At 32.6% G+C, this 19,862-nt stretch overlaps 1 protein-coding gene across 5 annotated transcripts in view; it reads left to right on the forward strand.

Moving 5' to 3' along the window:
* The window catches only part of Ddx4 (DEAD-box helicase 4), a 51,514-nt gene that overhangs the window by 18,935 nt on the left and 12,717 nt on the right, over nt 1-19,862 (forward strand). For 2 of the 5 annotated variants that reach the window (XM_026385930.2, XM_026385933.2), the window contains 10 exons: nt 2,204-2,263; nt 10,527-10,628; nt 11,599-11,679; nt 12,174-12,215; nt 14,126-14,173; nt 14,446-14,493; nt 14,690-14,832; nt 15,458-15,610; nt 16,781-16,935; nt 19,710-19,839. In XM_026385930.2, the coding sequence (XP_026241715.1) occupies nt 2,204-2,263; nt 10,527-10,628; nt 11,599-11,679; nt 12,174-12,215; nt 14,126-14,173; nt 14,446-14,493; nt 14,690-14,832; nt 15,458-15,610; nt 16,781-16,935; nt 19,710-19,839 (962 nt within the window). Of the gene's footprint in view, nt 1-2,203; nt 2,264-10,526; nt 10,629-11,598; nt 11,680-12,173; nt 12,222-14,125; nt 14,174-14,445; nt 14,494-14,689; nt 14,833-15,457; nt 15,611-16,780; nt 16,936-19,709; nt 19,840-19,862 lie in introns of all 5 variants that reach the window. The other 3 variants (XM_026385929.2, XM_026385932.2, XM_026385931.2) reach the window with 3 other exon arrangements.

Here is a 19,862-nt window from a genome sequence, read left to right on the forward strand (position 1 = left end):
TATACTTCATAAGGTTTTTGTGAGAATTTAAAACACTGATACGGTGCTAGGATTTAGCTCAGTGGTAGAGTGCTTGCTTAGCATATGTGAGATCCTGGGTTTGATCCTCAGCTCTGGGAAAAAGAAAATTAATACAAAACAACAGATGTAGTGGCAGGAGGATTGTTTGAGCCCAGGAGTTCAAGGCTAGCCTAGATACCATAGCCAAGACCCTGCCTAAAAAATTAAATGTTAAAATTAAAATTTAATTAATTAATTAATACAAATAGGTGCATTTAGAACAATGCTATATACATACTAAGTTCTACTGGGTTATTGTTTTTATATTATATGATAGATTATAACTAATTTTGCATTCATTATCTCATTTCTTTGCTTTATCTTCTAGCTCTATAGAGATTTTTTTCTTTTCATATAATAACTTTATTTTGAAATAGTTTGATTCACAAGAAGTTGCCAAAATAGTACAGAGAGTTTTCATATATCCTTTATCCAACTTCTCTGAAGGTCATTATTCTGTTTCACTTCCCAGGGTAGTCAAAATAAATATAGATTTGTTTTAGGCATATAATTGGTCAAAGAATGTATGTAAGACTCCTTTATTCTTGCCAGATTCCAAATTAATCAGTATCATTTTTTCTTTAAGGCAACAAATGTTATTTATCATCATTATTTTAGGGCCAACCTTTCTTCTAAAATTCTTCATTTTCTGCTTATCTCCCTTACATTAAATCTTTTCCAAGAAGTTGTCTTGTTAGATGACTCTTCAGGAACACTTGTCAGTTGTCTGCCACAGCTCAAATAGCCTGTAACTAGACCTCTCAGTTATTATTTTTGGTAAAATTAAAACATTAAATAGATAGTGCTTTTACACAGGAATTTTGCTGATAGCCTACAAACTGTTTGGTTACTTTATATCATCGCTATTAAAGTTTTCAGTTATTAAACATTAATTACATGTACAAAGATCTCTTTTTCTTTCTTTTTTTTGGGGGTATTAGGGATTAAACCCAATGGTGCTTAACCACTGAGCCACATCCCCAGCCCTTTTTGTATTTAGAGACAGGGTCTCAATGAGTTACTTTGGACCTCACCAGCTTGCTCAACTCAGGATCCTCCTGCTTTAGCCTCCCGAGCCGCTGGGATTATAGGTTCCTGGCTACAAAGATCTCTTGAAACCATAGCTAGTTCTCAAAGTGACTTTGTTGGAATCTTCAGGAAAGCTTAGAACTTTTAAAATTTGAAAAATCACTCACATCTCATTGTTTCTCTACTTTTTTTGGAATAAACTCTAGGAGTGGGGCCTGTGCATTTATGTCTGACTAATTCTCCAGGTAACTCCTAGGGAGCCTCATTCCATTGTTAAAATGCATCCCCCACTTTTTAAAAATTTTTCTTGTTTCTTTTTTTTTAGTTGTTGATAGATATTTATTTTTATGTGGTGCTGAGGATCCAACCTAGTGCCTCACACATGCTAGGCAAGTGTTCTACCACCGAGCCACAACCCCAGACCCTAAAAATCCTGTTTTAATGTTACTTGATAATATTGTTATAAATAGAAAAGCCAGGATGTCCTTAAATTATTTCATTAGGATGAATGAGAAGTGGGCATGTATATATAATAAAGCATCGGTTTCTCAGTTATTAAAAACAGTAAATGAGAGAAAAATAAGATCATAAATAAAACAGTCGTGTATTTCTAGTGGTCTATGGTTCACATTTGAGAGTCACTTGATAACTGTTTAGATAACTGTTATGAAATTTTTATTTTGGGGCTTGTTTTTACTAGGATAATACTTGGAAAATAGTGGGTTTTCAATTATATACTTAATGAATAATATTTAGAAACATTAGGCATTTTCCATTATTAAAATGTTTCAAGAATTAAAATGTAACTTTCCATTGTTAAAATTATTTCAAGAGGGACCGGAGTTGTAGCTCAATGGTAGAGCACTTGCCTAGAATGCATGAGGCATTGGGTTTGATCCCTGGCACCACATAAAAATAAAAACAAATAAAATAAAGGTATTGTGTCCATCTACAAGTAAAAAAAAGAATATTAGAAAAATTATTTCAAGAATTAAAATGTTTTATGAAAATGTTTTTGTTTTCATACTAATTTATCTGTGACAGTGTTATTTAGATATTATGTTTCTAAAGGAATTTATTTGGATGCTATTCACATGTTTAATTTTTATTCAAGAGTCTACTAATGACTGTGAAGATAATCAAACACGGAACAGAGGGTTTTCCAAGAGAGGCGGTAAGGATAGTGTTTTGGAACAATTTATACTTGAGACAGGGATACTAAACTGATAAAACTGATTTTTAGAGAAGTTGAAAAAGAAAAATTCTGGTGGTGAAACCCTTTAAGAAAAATACCTTGGTGCATATGTTTTGAGCATTTAATAATACTTAAGAGAATATTCAGTAGGTGCCCCTTTTTCCACTTTCTAACATTACTGGGTATTTTTTCCCCTGAGATTTCAAGAATGTGTTATAAATTACAGAACAGGGATGTTGTGAAATTTCTATCATGGTTAAGATGGAATAGGGGATGTGTTTGTCTTTGAATAGAGTCGCTGGATATTTGGAGGAGAAAAGAAATTTTAGATTAGTTTTTGTTCAAGTATAGCAATATTCCACCTTACTCTACTAATTCTACTTTTAATGAATTTGAGATGAAATCGTATAACAATTATCATACTTAATTTTCAATTATATATGGAGATACGTTGACAAAAGAACAACAAAACCCATAAAACCTATAGTGAAGTTACTGTAAAATTGCTACAGATGTGTTGATCTATGATTAAAGGGCCTTCTGTTTGGGACAACATAGTAGTTAGATGCATCAGTGTTTTACTGCAACTTGGGAACATTGTTTTTCCCATTACATGGTTAGCTGGCTGAATGATAGACTTTCCCTAGTGAAGTTAGCACTGGATTTCAGAATGAGGGAAGGCAGTTTTCTGAATTGAATCTTAGCCCTTTTTAAAATTTTTCATTCTGAGATAGGACTTGCTGAGTTGCTTAGGGTGGTGCAGAAGTTTAAGGAAAAAACAGACCCATCTTTTTGAAATTCTTTTTTTTGAAAGCAATTCTTGACATTAATGAAAAATACTGCCTAGATTTTAAAATTTCTGATTGCTTACAGAGAAGAGTGAATAGCTTACATTTATTTTAACTAAATTAGTATGATTCATATTTAAGTGAGGCAGTCAAAAACCATTTTTAAATGTGTGTGCTTGATTATGACTTAAAGACCAGTGTAGAGTGATTAGCAGGGACATAGTCATTTTACAGGGTATTTCTGATTCCCTTTCACTGTAGACATATATGAGAGGGTATTAAGTTAGCATATAGTGATCCCTTAGTAAATGAATATTTATTGTGAAGCATGGCATGACATAGGTACACATATTAAAAGCATATAATGCAGTAATTTTTTTGTAAATCAATCACACCTAATGTTCACCAGCATCTAGGTCAGGGAATGGAAATTACTAGCACACAGAAGTCCCATTTCATGCTTATTTTCACTTACAACACCTCACCTGAAGGTTTACCTTTATTATTTAAAAAAAATTTAAATTTATTATTTTTATTTAGTTGTCAATGAACCTTTATTTATTTATATGTGGTGCTGAGAATCAAACCCAGAGCCTCTCACATGCTATGCAAGCACTCTACCTCTGAGCCACAACCCCAGCCCGGTTTACATCTTTTATGGCTTCTTAGCAGTGTAGATTAATTTTGTCTGTTTTTATACTCAGTATAAAGGGAATCATACAGTATATACTGTTTAGTGTCTGGCTTTCACTTAAGATCCATTGATCTTGTGAGATCCACTGATATTATTGGTTACAATTTTAGATCATTATCATTGCTGTATAGTATTGTTTGTTTCAACTATTCTAATGATGAATATTTGGATTACTTCTAGTTTTGTGCTATTAAAAAAGTATTTCTAGTATTTTGATGACTTTTGGTATATACTCAGAAGTAGAATTGGTAGGTACCAGGCTTTGTATATTTTTAGCTTTGATAACAATTGAAAAATGTTTTCAGTGTTTATACTAAGATATCGCCACATTCTTAGCAATGTACTTGACATTTATTTTTTTTCGTCTTAACAATTCTGCTGTGTATCCTATTATGATTTTAATTTGCAATTTTTGGTATACTAATGAAATGTTGAGCACTGCCATTTGGACAGAACCTTGTGAAGTGTGTTAAGTCTCATTTTCATTTTTCTATTGGACATCTTTATTTTTACCTTTTTATTTGTAAATGATAAAAGTTACAGAAGAGTTTCAAGAATTGTATAGATAATTCCTGTATGGCATTTATGTTGGAGGTCTTTTGGTGTGAATAGAAGTTATTCATTTCATTTTAATCAAGCACAATTTACTATCTTTGTTTAGTGCCTTTTTTTTTTTTTTTTGGATACCCAGAGGCGCTTAATCACTGAGCCACATCCCTAGCCCTTTTTAAAAAATTTTTTTTAAAAATATTTATTTTATAGTTCTCGGCGGACACAACATCTTTGATTGTATGTGGTGCTGGGGATCGAACCCGGGCCGCACGCATGCTAGGCAAGCGCACTACCACTTGAGCCACATCCCCAGCCCCCTTTTTAAAATTTTTCATTTTGAGATAGGACTTGCTAAGTTGCTTAGGGCATCGCTTAGTTGCTGAGCCTGGTTTTGAACTTGAAATCCTCTTGACTCAGCCTCCCCTAGTCACTGGAAATTTATTTTTATATAAAAATTGAGGTATGCTTTTTCCATATGGGTGGATATCCATTTATCTTAATGTCACTTATTGAAAAGACTCTTTCTTCCAGTGTATACTAGAGGGCTGCTTTTGTCCTTAACTAGTAACAGAAGTATATGTATCTGTTTTTAAACTTGGCTCTATTCAAGTGATCACTTCCTCTATTTTTGCTCCATTGTTACATAATGTAATTAGAGTAGTTTCATAATAGGTCCTGATATCTGGTAGTGTAAATCTTCCAAGTTTACTGCTTTTTATGATTGCTTGGGTTATTCTTAGTCCTTTGCAATTTTCATTTGATATAATCAACTTATTCATTTTTAGGAAAAAAAAAACTTGGTTTGGACTACTGTAATAAAATATTTCAAATAGGGCAATTTATAAGTGACATAAATTTATTTCTCACAGTTTGGTAGGCTGAGAAGTCTAAGATCTAGGCACCAGCAGATTTGATGCCTGGTGAGGACTCATTTCCTGTGTTCATAGATTGTGCATTCTCATTCTCTGTCTTTGCATGATGAAAGAGACACAATGGCTCTTTGGGGCTTTTTTTTTAAAGAACATTAATCCTGTTCATAAGGGCTGAGCCCTCAAGACCTAATCACTTCTCTAAAGACCCCTACCTTCTGTCTCATCACCTTGGGAATTAGGATTTGAATGTGAATTTTGGAGGGATGCAGACATTCAAACCTTAGTAAAAACTTAATGGCATTTTTTGGGGGGGATTGCATTGAATCTGTAGATTAATTTGAGGAGAATTAGTTTTTTTTGCTATTGTCTGTCTTTCAGTCTGTGAATTTACCCATTTATTTAGGTCTTTAATGTTTTCTAACCATATTTTGTAGTTTTCACTGCTGAGTCCTTGTTCCTATACTTGAGTTTTTGATATTTTGTGATGCATATAATTTTTATTGAGCTAACATTTCATATAACATTAAGCATTTTTAATTAAAAAATTTATATATATATTATTTTTAGTTGGAGCTGGACACAATATATTTATTTATTTTTATGTAGTGCTGAGGATCGAACCCAGTGCCTCTCACATGCTGGGTAAGCACTCTACTGCTGAGCCACAACCCTAGCCCCTAACATTCACCATTTTAAAGTGTACACCTCAGTGGTTTTAAATACATTCATTCTGTTGTGAAACTATTTTCACTATTTCCAGAACATTTTTTTCTCCCCCAAAAGAAATCTTATACAGGTTAGCGCTTAATCCCATTTGCTCCTCTCCCCATATCTTCTAGTCTACTTCCTGTGGATTTGCTGATTCTAGATATTTCATGTAGATGAAATAATTCAGTATGTGGTCTTGTGTGTCTGGCACACAAGTTTGCTTGGCATAATATTTTCAAGATTTATCCATGGTGAAGTAGATGATAATACTTATTAATGGCTGAATAATATTCCTGTATGGATATATCACATTTTGTTTATTCTTCAGTGAAGACATTTGGGTTGCTTCCATGACTAATATTGCTATAAACATTTATGTACAAGTTTTTATATGAACACATGGTAACTTTTGTGTTTAACTTTTTAATGAAAAAATTCAATTGTTCCAGCAATTCAAATTGTTTTCCATAGCAGTTGCATCATTTTACATTCCCACTCTCAATGTATGAGGGTTCCAGTTTTTCCACACCCTTACCAATACTAATTGTGGTGGTTATGATTTGCTTTTTATGGTGACTGTAATGTGGAGCAGTTTTCCAGTGTGTTTATTGGACATTTGTGAATCTTTGGAGAAATGCCTGTTCAGATCATTTTAACAATTGGGTAATTTTATTTTTTTTTGGTGTTCTGAGATTATGTACATATTCTCAATATGAGTGTCATCGGATACATGGTTTGCAGATATTTTCTCTCCTTTTGGGTTGTCTTTATCATCTTGTTGTATTTTCTGAAGCCCAGAAGTTGACATTCTTTGCAGTCTAATTTATCTTTTTTTCCCCCCCTTTTGTTGCTTGTGCTTTGAGGTGTCATCTAGAAACTGTTGCCTAATCTGAGGTGTCAGATTTTTGCCTATGTTTCTTTCCAAAATTTTGTAGTTGTAACTCTTATCTTTGATCCATTTTGAGTTCATTTTCATTTATAGTGTGAAGTTGGATGTGATTATTTTGCCTGTGGATATCCAGTTTTCTCAGCATCATTTGTTGCTCTTATATAGATGTGTCTAGGTGCCAATCTGTTTTGGTTTATCTTCCTTTGAGTTGAGCTTCTTGGGTATGTAGATTGATATAATTAGATTTGGAAAAATTTTAGTTGTTGTTTTTGTGAAACCATAATAGAATCTTGCCATTTAACTATTTTAAAGTGTACAGTTTGTGACATTAAGTACATTCCAGTGTGTGCAACCATTACCATTTTCATCACCCAAAGAGAAACTCTGTATCCTGTAGGCAGTTAACTCCCCATACCCAATCTCTGGTAGCCTCTATTCTACATTCTTATAAAATTCGCTTGTTCTAGATATTTCTTACAAGTGGAATTATACATTATTTGTCCTGTTGTGTATAACGTATTTCATTTAGTTCCATGTTTTCAATGTTTATTCAGGTTGTTGCATGTATCAGAGTTACATTCCTTTTTATGGTGAAATAATATTCCATTTTACATCTTTACCATGTTTTGTTTATCCATTCATCTGTTGATGGACACTTGCATTGTTTTCTGTTTTCGGTCATTGAGAAAATAATATTGAACATTCATCTATGTGAATCCCTGTTTTTAAGTCTTTTGGTTATGTAACTTAGAGGTGGAGTTGCCAAGAAATGGGACCAGGGTAAGTTAGAATGCTACAAAATTTCCTTTTTTTTTTTCCCTAAATGTTCCCTGAATTGTTGCAAACCTTTGATTCATTATTAGAGTTGGAAAAAATTCCGAAGTTTTTGTTCATTTTTTTTCTTGCCTTTTTGGAGTAGTCAAAATCTGGAGTTGCTTTGTTCATTGATGTTAGTAGTGGTGCATATTACACCACATTTTTCCATTTTATTTGTTTGATAGTGTATAAAAACAATTGAATTTTATATATCACAGGTTTATATATTGACCTCATTAAATAAATTTATGGTAAGTACTTTTCTTAAATATGTTCATATTTCTTTTAACCAGACATTTTTTTTCTGAAGATTGTTACCAAACATCTTCTGGAATTATAAGAGATTGTCAGTGGTCCCTTATAAAATGCAGAATACAGGCTGGGGTTGTGGCTCAGTGGTGGACTGCTTGCCTAGCGTGTGTGAAGCACTGGGTTTGATTCTCAGTACCACATACAAATAAATAAAATAAAGGTCCATCAACAACTTAAGAGTATACCTCCAGAAGGAATCCTGTTACTTTAAAAAATATGTTAATGTCTAATGGGTGTGTAACAGTGATAGAATATCTACCTGGCATGTAGGAGGCTCTGGGTTTGATCTGCAGCACTGCTCCTCCAACAATTGGTGTTATTTTATGAAAATGGCATTTAAAAGTGGTTAATTTCAAAATATTTCAATGATGCAGAATGGTAAAGAATATTTTATTACAAACATTTTGTATGTTACTACCCAGATTTAAAAAATATTATGTCATATTTTTTTCAAAGCCATTAAAAATTAGAATTGTTAGCCTAAAGGATGGTTTAACTTTACATTTTATGTTGATATCTTCCCAGATATAATGTATTTTGATATATATTATATATACTTCCTATCTGTATTTTTATATAAGGTTAAAAATATGCCTATGTTTTATGACATCTTTATTCATAATTTTTCAGATTTTTGTGTTGAAAGTGTGGCTGTAGTTCATTTATTTTTGGGGGTACAAGGGATTGAACTCAGGGGCACTTGGCCACTGAGCCACATCTACAGCCCTATTTTATATTTTATTTAGAGACAGGGTCTCACTGAGTTGCTTAGCATCTCACCTTTGCTGAGGCTGGCTTTGAATTTGTGATCTGCCTGCCTCAGTCTCCCAAGCTGATGGGAGGCGTGGGCCATCTCACCTTGCCTAGTTCATTTATTTTTAACTTTGTATCTTATTCTTCCTTTTATCCTATTTATTTCAACAAGGATAATTTTTAAGATTATGTAGGATACAGGGAGTTTCTGCCTTCCCTGAAAACAAGGCTGTGCAGAATTGATTCTATGTAATACTCATGTTGTTTTCATCTCTAGCTATTAGTCTTATTATATAACTCAGAATAGGCTTCAACTCTGAAGGGAAAGAGCATATTTCTTTAAATGTGTGAGTTTTTTCTCTTTGGGGGTATTAAGATATATATATGAAAGATGCTGAGGCATTACACAGGCTAAGACAGGGAAGGTAGATTTAAAAGGACTCTTTCTGTATTTACAAAAAAAGAGTAGTGATTAAAATAAAAAACAGTGATGGGTTGGACAGATTAAACAGATGAATATTCAAATCAAAGGAGTTGAGGAAATTTCTAACTTGTAAATGGAAAATGTGAAAGTACTTAACAAATATGGAAGATAAAATATAAATTGTTCAACCTAAGTGGTTTTCATTTTATTATATTTTAAAATTTTATATGTATATTTTATACTCTTACAAAGTAACTTATACCTTAAAAAACAGAATCCAGAATATAAACTTTTTTTTTTTAATTCAGATATACCCTGACAAGCTTTCTTAAAAGATAATGGGAGCTGAGGTTGTGGCTCACTGGTAGAGTCTTGCCTGGCATGCGTGAGGCACTGGGTTGAATCCCTAGCACTGCATAAAAATAAACAAATAAATGTATTGTGTCTATCTACAACTAAAATAATAATAATAATAATAATGGCACAGGGCTGGGGTTGTGGCCCAGTGGTAGAGCACTTACCTCACGCATGTGAGGCATTGAGTTTGAATCCTCAGCCCCACATAAAATAAATAAATTAAAATAAAGGCATTATGTCTATCTACAACTTAAAAAAATTAAAAACTATAATAGCACAAATAAGTAATTTAGAATATAAAAGTAACTTGATATATACTGTTGACAGAATTGAGGAGTGTAAGGTTTGGGTGATGCAGAACTGTGAATCTACTTTTAATTATTTCTGTCATTTTTAAATAGGCTATTAAAACATGCACAATCTGCTGTCAATAAGTAGCATGTATAGGACTTACACTTTTATTGAGCATCCTCTTTAGGTGTAAATAGTTGCAAATGCATAAACTAAACATTTTCAATTTCTTTATTTCCTGTCTAGTTGACACTTTGGTTTAGAATTGATCTGGTTTTGCCTTAGGTAGAATCAAATTTTACTTGAATTGTTCACTAGTTCTGTTGGTTTTTAGTTGAATTAAAAATGAATTGCCTAACAGGAATTGAGATTTTATATGTGTCTATTTGTACTTTGATTAAGGTATTTGTCTATTGGGAGTAAATATAAGCCTATGATTAATTAATCCTTTTGTAGGTTGTAGAAGTTCAGTTAATGGTTCATTTATGGCAACTTTCAGTGTTTTAAGTGACAAGTTTTTCTTTTACTTGTATTTAGTTTTGTTCCTCAAAGCCAGCAGTGGGTTTTTCTCTTCATAGCCATATCTATTTATATTAGTAAAGTCTTTACATTTATGATCAATTCTGGCTTTTCTTTTTTTCTTTTTTTTCCATTAATGTCTTAAAGAGTATTTACTTAATGCTATTGAATTATGCAAAACAAATCTGGTCATCATGTCCCCAAGATTTCTTTGTTATTATTGTTTTGTGTTGTTCTTGTATATGTGTGTGTGTTTTAATATTATAGGCTATCAAGATGGAAATGATTCGGAAGCTTCAGGGCCATCCAGAAGAGGTGGAAGAGGTAGTTTCCGAGGTTGCCGTGGAGGATTTGGTTTAGGAAGACCAAGTTAGTAGTGGATTGCAAATGGTGTGATTCATTTGTTAAGGAAATGATTTTTAAAAAATCACATAAAGTTGTTATGAGGTTTAAATGAAAATATTTTAGCACAGTGGCTTATATAAATTAATCACCCATATCATATAACATCATTTTTAGATACAATTACATATTGGTTAAATTGGAATATATGAATTTTTTCAGAAGTTTTATGTGACTTAGTTTTTTAGTATTGCATTTTGTTAAGTTTTTTAGGGCCTTGGTAATATGGCTTACCTTTTCAGTAGGTGGCCTTCTGTATGGCTCTACACTTCAACATATGTGGCTTCAACCAATGTGGCTTTCTACCTTAAAATTCCTCCAGCCATAATTTCTTAGAGCTAAGGTGCTGTCTTCATAAATGACTGTTGGAATACATGTGTCTCCTAATAGAAGATTATAGATTAGTGGTTTTGGAAGCTAAAAACATCAAATATTTGCAATTATGATTTAATAAATGTGAAGCAGATTAGTAAATTGTCCTACTTTTTAAAAAACAAAACAAAACAAACAAAAAACAAGCAAAAGGCCTGTACAGGGCTGGTTAAGATTAGATTTGGCAACGGTGGGTGGGAGTAGGGATGCTGTGCTGGAGAATAAGCAGTGAAATGATGCAGTGTGAAGTTTCTGAGGGCACTAACAGTGCTACTTTTGGCAGGAGATTTATCTTTTGCTTATATTTTGAGATAGCATTGGCCCTAACTTATTTTATAAAAAAGTTTAAAATAAAATGTTTTCAAAACAGTAATTTGTAATTGAAGGATATAATTTATAGAGAAATCCTCTCTGTAATACTTTGAAAAATACTCATTTTGATTCTTGTTAAACTATTTTAGCCCATGTATTTTAATTTCTGATACCATAACTTGACCCTTTTTCTCTTTACTAAATGATTAAAAACTTCTTAAAAGTAATATAATTATATTTTCTCCAAATCAAGGTAATGAATATGACCAAGATGAGGGGACACAGAGGGCTGGTAGCCTTTTTGGTTCTAGAAGACCAGCATTAAGTGGTACAGGTAAGAAATAAAACGTATTACTCAATACTAATCATATATGCCGTTAGCACTATAATTAGTAAATATAATATACATATTTATACTAGGTTGGTTCCTGATTTTCTCTGTTTTAGATCTTTAGGCAAAAATACATGAATCATTTTGCCTTCCCTATAAAATATGTGCACTGTAAATTATTTCTTTTACATTATATTAAAAGATTTATTTCTTGTAATTTGAAATGTGAATTATACCTTGATGTTTGGCTTGGTTTCAAAAAAAAGTTTTTAAGTTAGGGGAAAATAATCTGTGTGATTTGAAGAAAAAAATGAAAAGAATTATTGATGAAAATGTTCATATGAAAGTAAGGTTTAAATTCAATCTAGAGAAAAGAGGGTTAAGGGATGGGGAACCCTAAGTAGTTACAGTGTATTGAACAGAAATAGCAATATAGTGGATGTGCTTGAGTGGGAGCTGTATTTTCTCTAAATATTCTTCAAAACGATGCCTTACAGGTAATGGTGACACTTACCAAAGCAGAAGTGGCAGTGGAAGTGGTCGAGGTAGGTTCTTATTTGGTTTACCTGACAAAGGTTAAAATTTTTGTAATCTAAATTTAAGTTTTGGTTTAAAGTAACTATTAATAATTCTGTACACTGTGAAGAGTATAAATTTACAAAGCCTGTACTGGAGAGTTCATTAATATGTATAGGATATTTTCTTTCTGATTTAGCAATTCCTTATATAGGACTTAAGTACTCTAGATATGTTTATAAATACTCATACAAGGACATTCATTGAGTCTTCATTTATAATAAGTAAAAACTGAAAATCACCCAAAATTCTTCAATAAATAATTGTTGAAATATAAGATAGGGTATTGTGCAGATGTTAAATATTCAGATATATTCATATATATAAATCATTATTAAAATATGCTTTTCTTATGGAATAAATATTTTATTTGGTCTAAGGGGTAGAGTTGGTGTATACAATTTTTTATGCTGAAGATTTTTTTCAGGGTATAGTTATGTAAATGTCATATAAAAATAAAAATGGTTTTCAGATTAATAAATCAGTAAAACTTGTTTAATGTATTGAAAGATTATCAGTAGTCATTATTAGTCTGAGAGCAAAGTGACCCCTCTACCAGCCTCTTGGATTCCTCAATGTAGATAAAGATCTTCCACAAATATACCCATCTTATGTGAAGGAAAGACCTTACACAAGACTGTGGACATAAAGAAAAAGGAAATATAGACCTCATATGTTTTTTTTTTTTTAAAGTCATAGCTGATTAGCTTTTGAATCTAATGCAGTCATAATACCTAAAAGTGGCACAGTAGATGAGTAGTTAACTAAAAATCAGGAAGGTCACTTACAGAAAAGAATTAATAAGCCTGACTGCTCTTTAAAATCCATCAATTCGTGAAACTGTCTTGCTTACAAGGTTGGTTTTTGGCACATGTTGATTAATTAGGGTTATTCAGAGAGACAGAACCAACAAGAGATGGATGTATGGATGAGAATTTATTAGGGGGATTGGTTCTTGTGATTATTGGAAATAGAGAAGTGGCCACCTCCAAGCTGATAATATGACTCAGTCCAAGTCAAAAAGCCTCAGAATTTGGGTGGGGGGCTTCTGATGCAAATCCTGGAACCCAAAGGCTGGAGAACCTAGACTTCTGATAACTAGGGGTAGAAGAAGGGTGGCCATATGTAGCCTTTCCTTTGCTTTTTTGTTCTTTCTGGGCCCTCTGCAAATTGTTTGGTGCCTGACCACTTTGGCTGAATGGAGAATCTTTCTCTGTGTCACTTTAGATGCCAGTTTATTCTAGAAACACTGTTATAGTCATACCCAGAAACAGCACAAGGTAGCATAGTCTCATCTGAATAAAATCACGATTTTTTAAAATATATTTTTTAGTTGTCATTGGAACTTTATTTATATGCAGTATTGAGAATGAACCCAGTGCCTCACACATGCTAGGCAAGCACTCTACCACTGAGGTACAACCCCAGCCCCTAAAATCAGCATCTTGAATACTAAGGAAACATAAAATGTATAATGTGCTTTATTACTGAACCCCAATATTTTATTTCACTTTTTTTTTTGTTATTATTACTGGGGATTGAACTCAAGGGCACTTGGCCACTGAGCCACATCCCCCAGCCCTATTTTGTATTTTATTTAGAGAGAGGGTCTTATGAGTTGCTTAGCACCTTGCTTTTGATGAGGTGGCTTTAAACTTGTGGTCCTCCTGCCTCAGCCTTCGGAGCTGCTAGTATTACAGGCATGTGCTTAATATTTTATTTCTCTTAATTGTTTCTAGTGATATTTGTGAGAAGGGGCTTTATAGATACCTGTTCATTTTCAGAATTTGTCCTTTTTGTGGACAAGCACTGAAAGTAAAGATGCTCATAGCTTTCCATCTTGACCAGTTGTCACTATTAATTTCTTTAACAGGTGGTTACAAAGGTTTAAATGAAGAAGTAATAACAGGCTCTGGAAAGAGTAAGTGTTATTTTAGATAAAGTATTTGATTTTAGGGCTGGGTGATGTGGCTCAAGCGGTAGCGTGCTTGCCTGGCATGCATGCGGCCCATGTTCGATCCTCAGCACCACATATAAACAAAGATGTTGTGTCCGCCAAGAACTAAAAAATAAATATTAAAAAAAATTCTCTCTATCTCTCTCTTTAAAAAAAAAGTATTTGATTTTATAGTGAGATTTCTTTTATCTCCAAGTTTTTTAAAGTATTTCTCTCTTTTTATTTGATCCCTTAAGATTCTTGGAAGTCAGAAGCTGAAGGAGGAGAAAGTGGTGACATTCAAGGTATATTGATATTTGTGTGATCTGTACAAATGTAAAATGTTTAAAAGAGTCAAATTTTTAAAATTCTAACAGTGGAAACTTTAGTGATAAGCAGTATGAAGTTCTACAGTAATTTGAACTTGATTTTTATCTGTTTCCTTTAATTTTTTTTCTTTTAGTCTGTATAATATAAATTGCATTTTATTTGAATTTCTAGGCCCAAAAGTGACCTACATACCCCCTCCTCCACCAGAAGATGAGGATTCCATCTTTGCACATTATCAGACAGGCATAAACTTTGACAAATATGATACTATTCTTGTAGAAGTGTCTGGACATGATGCACCACCAGCAATTCTGGTAAGTGTATTGTTTCTGTATTCTTATGTAGCAAACTTTGATTTAGAATTATGTGTTATATTTATTAAATTGATAATACAAAAATTCACTTTTAGTTTTTAATGTCTTTGGAAATTTAGAACCATGTCTATCATCTTCAGTAGAATTAATTGCTATGTCAAAACAGAGTGACATGGAAATTTTAAAAATTTCCATATCAGAATGGGAATTTTTAAAAATTTGCTAAAAAGGACACTTTTTCTAGAGATTCAATATTTTTGCATACTAAGTGTGTAGAGAAGTTTATCTTAGAGGAGTGAGTTTTTTTTTTTAAAAGACAGTTGGGGTCGCCTCTATGTTCTATTAATTGTAATAATGAGCCCTTGTTACTGATTAGTTTTTCATATCACACAGGTTTTTAAGGGAGCAGAAAAAGTTTTTAGAACCACTGTTTTTGGGTAAAGCTTCTAATGCTATTCAGTAATAATAAATAGGCTCTGAATGTCTACTTTTGAGTGGGGACGTATTGTTAACTTTAGTATTAAAAGTGGAATTAATAAAAATGGAAAACTGCTTCAAATGGAATATGTTTACGAATGACATATGTATGATATGGATTAATTCATTGCTTCTTTTTTCTTTTTAGACTTTTGAAGAAGCTAATCTTTGTCAGACATTGAATAACAACATTGCTAAAGCTGGTTATACTAAACTAACTCCTGTGCAAAAATATAGTATTCCTATTATACTGGCAGGACGAGATTTGATGGCTTGTGCTCAGACAGGGTCTGGGAAGACTGTAAGTCATTATCCTAAATGTGTTTTGCCTTTTATCCAAACTTTATTTTTTTTTGAACTTTGGTTCTTCTGAAATAGCTTGAATCTCTTTTGTTCAATAGAAGTTTTATAGGTAATTTCAGTGAACTATCATAAATATTCATGTTTTCATTTCTGATTTCTGGTTTTATATACGTCTAAAGGAGTTTTGAATTATTTCTAAGGTAGTGTTGCATTTCATGGGTGCTTAATGTATTTCTAAGTGTGTTCAACTCATTCTGGTACTTACCAGTATCTAAAACAAAAGGATTGAAGGTGAAGGCACCAGAGGTATAAAGCATTGTGAGAGACAGAAAATAATTTGTGATATCTGATATAATCTTGGAGTCAAAAGATAAAGAATGAGAAACAACTATATGCATTGTACTTGGTCCACAGTATAAATGACCTCAGGTCATTTCTAAAAGAAATAAAATGAGATCAGTTGATTTTAGGATTACTCTGGAAGGTTTATTTGTTAAATTGGGTGTCATGAGATGAGATTACTATTTCCAGGATTATAGAGTCCTGGTTCATACCATTTTAGTCTTAATCAATCTCCACATCAGAATGGAAGGGAATATAGAAGCATTGTATAACATAGCAACTGATGAGTGACTTAAACATGGCTTTGGAGGTAGATTTTAGTCTTATTTGCTTAAATGAGAAACTATAACACACAATTTCTCTTGTCCAGTGTAACTTTTCAGTAGGGTAATGTATGTAATGATCCAAATGATAATTTTCAAATTTTTGCTCTGCCTATGGACCTCCTGATAATTTTTTGCTTCCCCCAAAGGAGTAATAACTGTTAGAATAACTGTTAAATGCAAGAATTTGGCATCAAATTATACCTACATTCCCCTTTATAAGTAAATTAATGTTGATCTGTGTACATATGGGTATGCTTATTTTCTTAAAAGATTGAAAAATATTTTGATGTGATGATTAATTTTATCAAATATTTTATGTTGTATAATATGAGCCTAGAGACCTGAATGTTAACTGGTTGACATTGTTGTCATATCTCATCCCTAATTTAACAGCAAGATGGAAGAATAATCTTAATGGCTACAAGGGCATGAGGAATAGCTTTTTGTAGGGACAAAAGTGATGCACTATAAGTTTATAAATTAGGCAATTTAACTTCTAGGCAGCTTTTCTCTTGCCCATTTTGGCTCATATGATGCGTGATGGAATAACTGCCAGTCGTTTTAAAGAACTGCAGGAACCAGAGTGTATCATTGTAGCACCAACTCGAGAATTGATCAACCAGATTTATTTGGAAGCCAGAAAATTTTCTTTTGGGTAAGTATAATCCACAATGTCATTCAAAAAATAATTTTACTTAGAATTTTTTCTCACTGTTGGAAGGAATTCAGTAATAGCATTCTCATGCAATTTTTAGCATCACTTGATTGAAGTATATTTTTTATAATTTTACTTATGAAATTCTTATTTTTTAAAAGAAACATAACTATTTAAAATTAGTAATAGATGCAGGAAATAAGAAAATAGTGAAAATATTGGTCTATTGTGGTAGCTTTTAATGCATATTTAAAAATAAACTTGGTGAATAATTATTCTTTATAATTCCATAATATGGAAAACTACTTTTGGATTATTAGACCTATTTTTTAATGATTTTAAAATTTTCATATGTATACATTTTAATTATTTTGAAGCATTTAGTTTCTTTTTAACTTGGGGCTATTGTAAGTAAAATCATGACAAACATCTTGCTATATAAAGTTTTTTATTTTAAGTAAAAAAATTTTTTTTAATGAGATGAAGTCTTGCTATGTTTTCTATGAACTTGTGCCTTAGCCTCCCAAGTAGCTGGGGCTACGGTCGTGTATCACTATATCCAACTAGTTTTTCTGTTTTAAGTATCTCTTTGAAATAGATTTACATCTATTTTAATACAACATAGTGTGAACTTACTTTAAAGCTTGCACTAATGTACACTTCTAAGAAGTGTATGAGAGTCCAATTTCATTATACCCTTTGCCAATATTTATTATTGTATTATCTATTGCTGCCTAACAAGTTACTTTAAAAAAAATAGTTTTTTTAGGGGCATATTGGAGATTGGACTCAGGCACTTGACCACTGAGCCACATCCCCAGCCCTATTTTGTATTTTATTTAGACATAGGGTTTCAGAGTTGCGTAGCACTTCACCATTGCTGAGGCTGATTTGAACTTGTGATCCTCCTGCTTCAGCCTCCCCAGCTACTGGGATTACAGGCATGTGCCACCATGCCGGGCAAAATATAGTTCTTAAAACAATAAACATTTACTATGTCACAGCTTCTTAGGGGTTAAGAATTGAGCTTTGCTCCTTCTGGTTTGGAATATCTTTTGAGATTGCAGGCAGGGTGTCAGCCAGGAATCCAGAGACTTGACTGGACCATTTCCATAAGGCTACTTCATTTTCTTGAGGAATGGCAGCTGGCTTCTCCTGGATTGAGAGATTAACAAGAGAACAAGGAGGAGGCTGCAGTGGTTTCATGGAACAGTCTCAGGAGCCTCACACATGTCATTATGTTGTCGTCTGTTATAAGGAGCATGACACCAAGTCTCAGGACTGGTTATATAATTTACCAGAACCAATAAAATGAAAGGGCATGGCATTTTGTTCTCTAGTTATTACACATTTCAAAATAATAACAGCAGAACATTAAACCAAGCACAGAGCTCTTTTGAATTTGGGAACCAAGCACAGGGCTCTTTTGAGTTTGGGATCTTTTGTGACTACATTGGTTGCACACCCATGATGCCAACCTTACTCATACTTAAGGGGTCAGGAAGGAATTTTGAAGAATTTGTGTATGTATTAAAACTATTATAGGTATCTTCATTTTTTCCATTTATTTGATTATTCTCAGATTGAAAATTTTTTTAAATGTTTAATAATTTTTTTCTTTGTGAATTATCCATTATGTACAGGTTATCTATTGGAAAGAACATTTTTCTTTAGTGTTTTTTTTAGAGCTTTCTATATAGAAATCATTAGTCTTTTATTTTGTATAAGTTTTATTTTAAATGAGAAAAGAAAGTAGTGATCATTAAAATCACTTTAATTTAAAACTTGATAATCTTTTGGAAAAAGCTGATGTAGCTGCACACAGTGTGGTGCATGCCTGTAATTCTAATGGCTCGGGAGGCTGAATGAAACAGGAGGATCACAAGTTGAGGGCCAGTCTGGGCAACTGAGGAGGCCCTAAACAACTTAGTGAGAGCCTGTCTCAAAATAAAAACCCAAAGGACTGGAGATGTAGGCTTAGTGGCACCCCTGGGTTAAATCTCTAGTACAGGAGGGGAGTAGGGGTAGGTTCTCTCCATAAATAGTAGCATATTAAACTGTTGCCATCTGGGTTGTTTCTTTAACACAATGTATATTTGAGATAATTCTTAATCTAAAACTATAGCCCTTTTAAAGAATGCACTATTTCTTTGTCTTTATAGACACTTAATTTTCAGTCTTTTGATACTACAAATAATGGTGGCAGTGAATATTATTGTACATTCATCTCTACCTATTTGTGGGAACATATCTGTACAGTTAATTTCTAGATTTGGATTTAGTGGGCCAAAGGACAAATTTTCAAACTTTAATAGAGACTAAAATTGTAAGAAGTTGTGTTAATTTACCATCAGTGCTGGTACCTAGGCTAACATGGTATTACCATACCTAAGGGAAAATGTTGTGTTAGTAGTCATTCATTTTCCTTTTCAAAATAATGTTGGAACTGTTAGAAAATGTTTCAAACTTATCTGTAGTTTTATGAATCATTTGTTAATGTCTTTGGATTGTTGGGTTTTTTTTTTTGTAAGAGTATGTTTAGGGAACAGAGTAATAGTGTTTTTCATTATTTTAATGAGCCCTTTGTCAGATAAGTTGAAAATTTTTTTTCTGTTTGTCATTTATTTTCAACTTCTTCCTGAGCAGAATTTAAAAATTTTAAGGTCATTGAGTATATTCTTTTATCATTCATGGAAATTGATTAACATGTTATTAGAAACAAGCATCTAATTTTCAAATAACTAGAAAATGACATTTGGTTTTCTTGTCTTTAGCACTTGTGTAAGAGCTGTTGTTATATATGGTGGAACCCAGTTGGGACATTCAATTCGACAAATTGTACAAGGCTGTAATATACTATGTGCTACTCCTGGAAGACTGATGGATATCATAGGTAAAGAAAAGGTAGGCGAGGTCTGGGGTTGTGG

The sequence above is a fragment of the Urocitellus parryii genome, chromosome 1, assembly GCF_045843805.1.
Source record: "Urocitellus parryii isolate mUroPar1 chromosome 1, mUroPar1.hap1, whole genome shotgun sequence".
Classification (NCBI taxonomy): domain Eukaryota; kingdom Metazoa; phylum Chordata; class Mammalia; order Rodentia; family Sciuridae; genus Urocitellus; species Urocitellus parryii.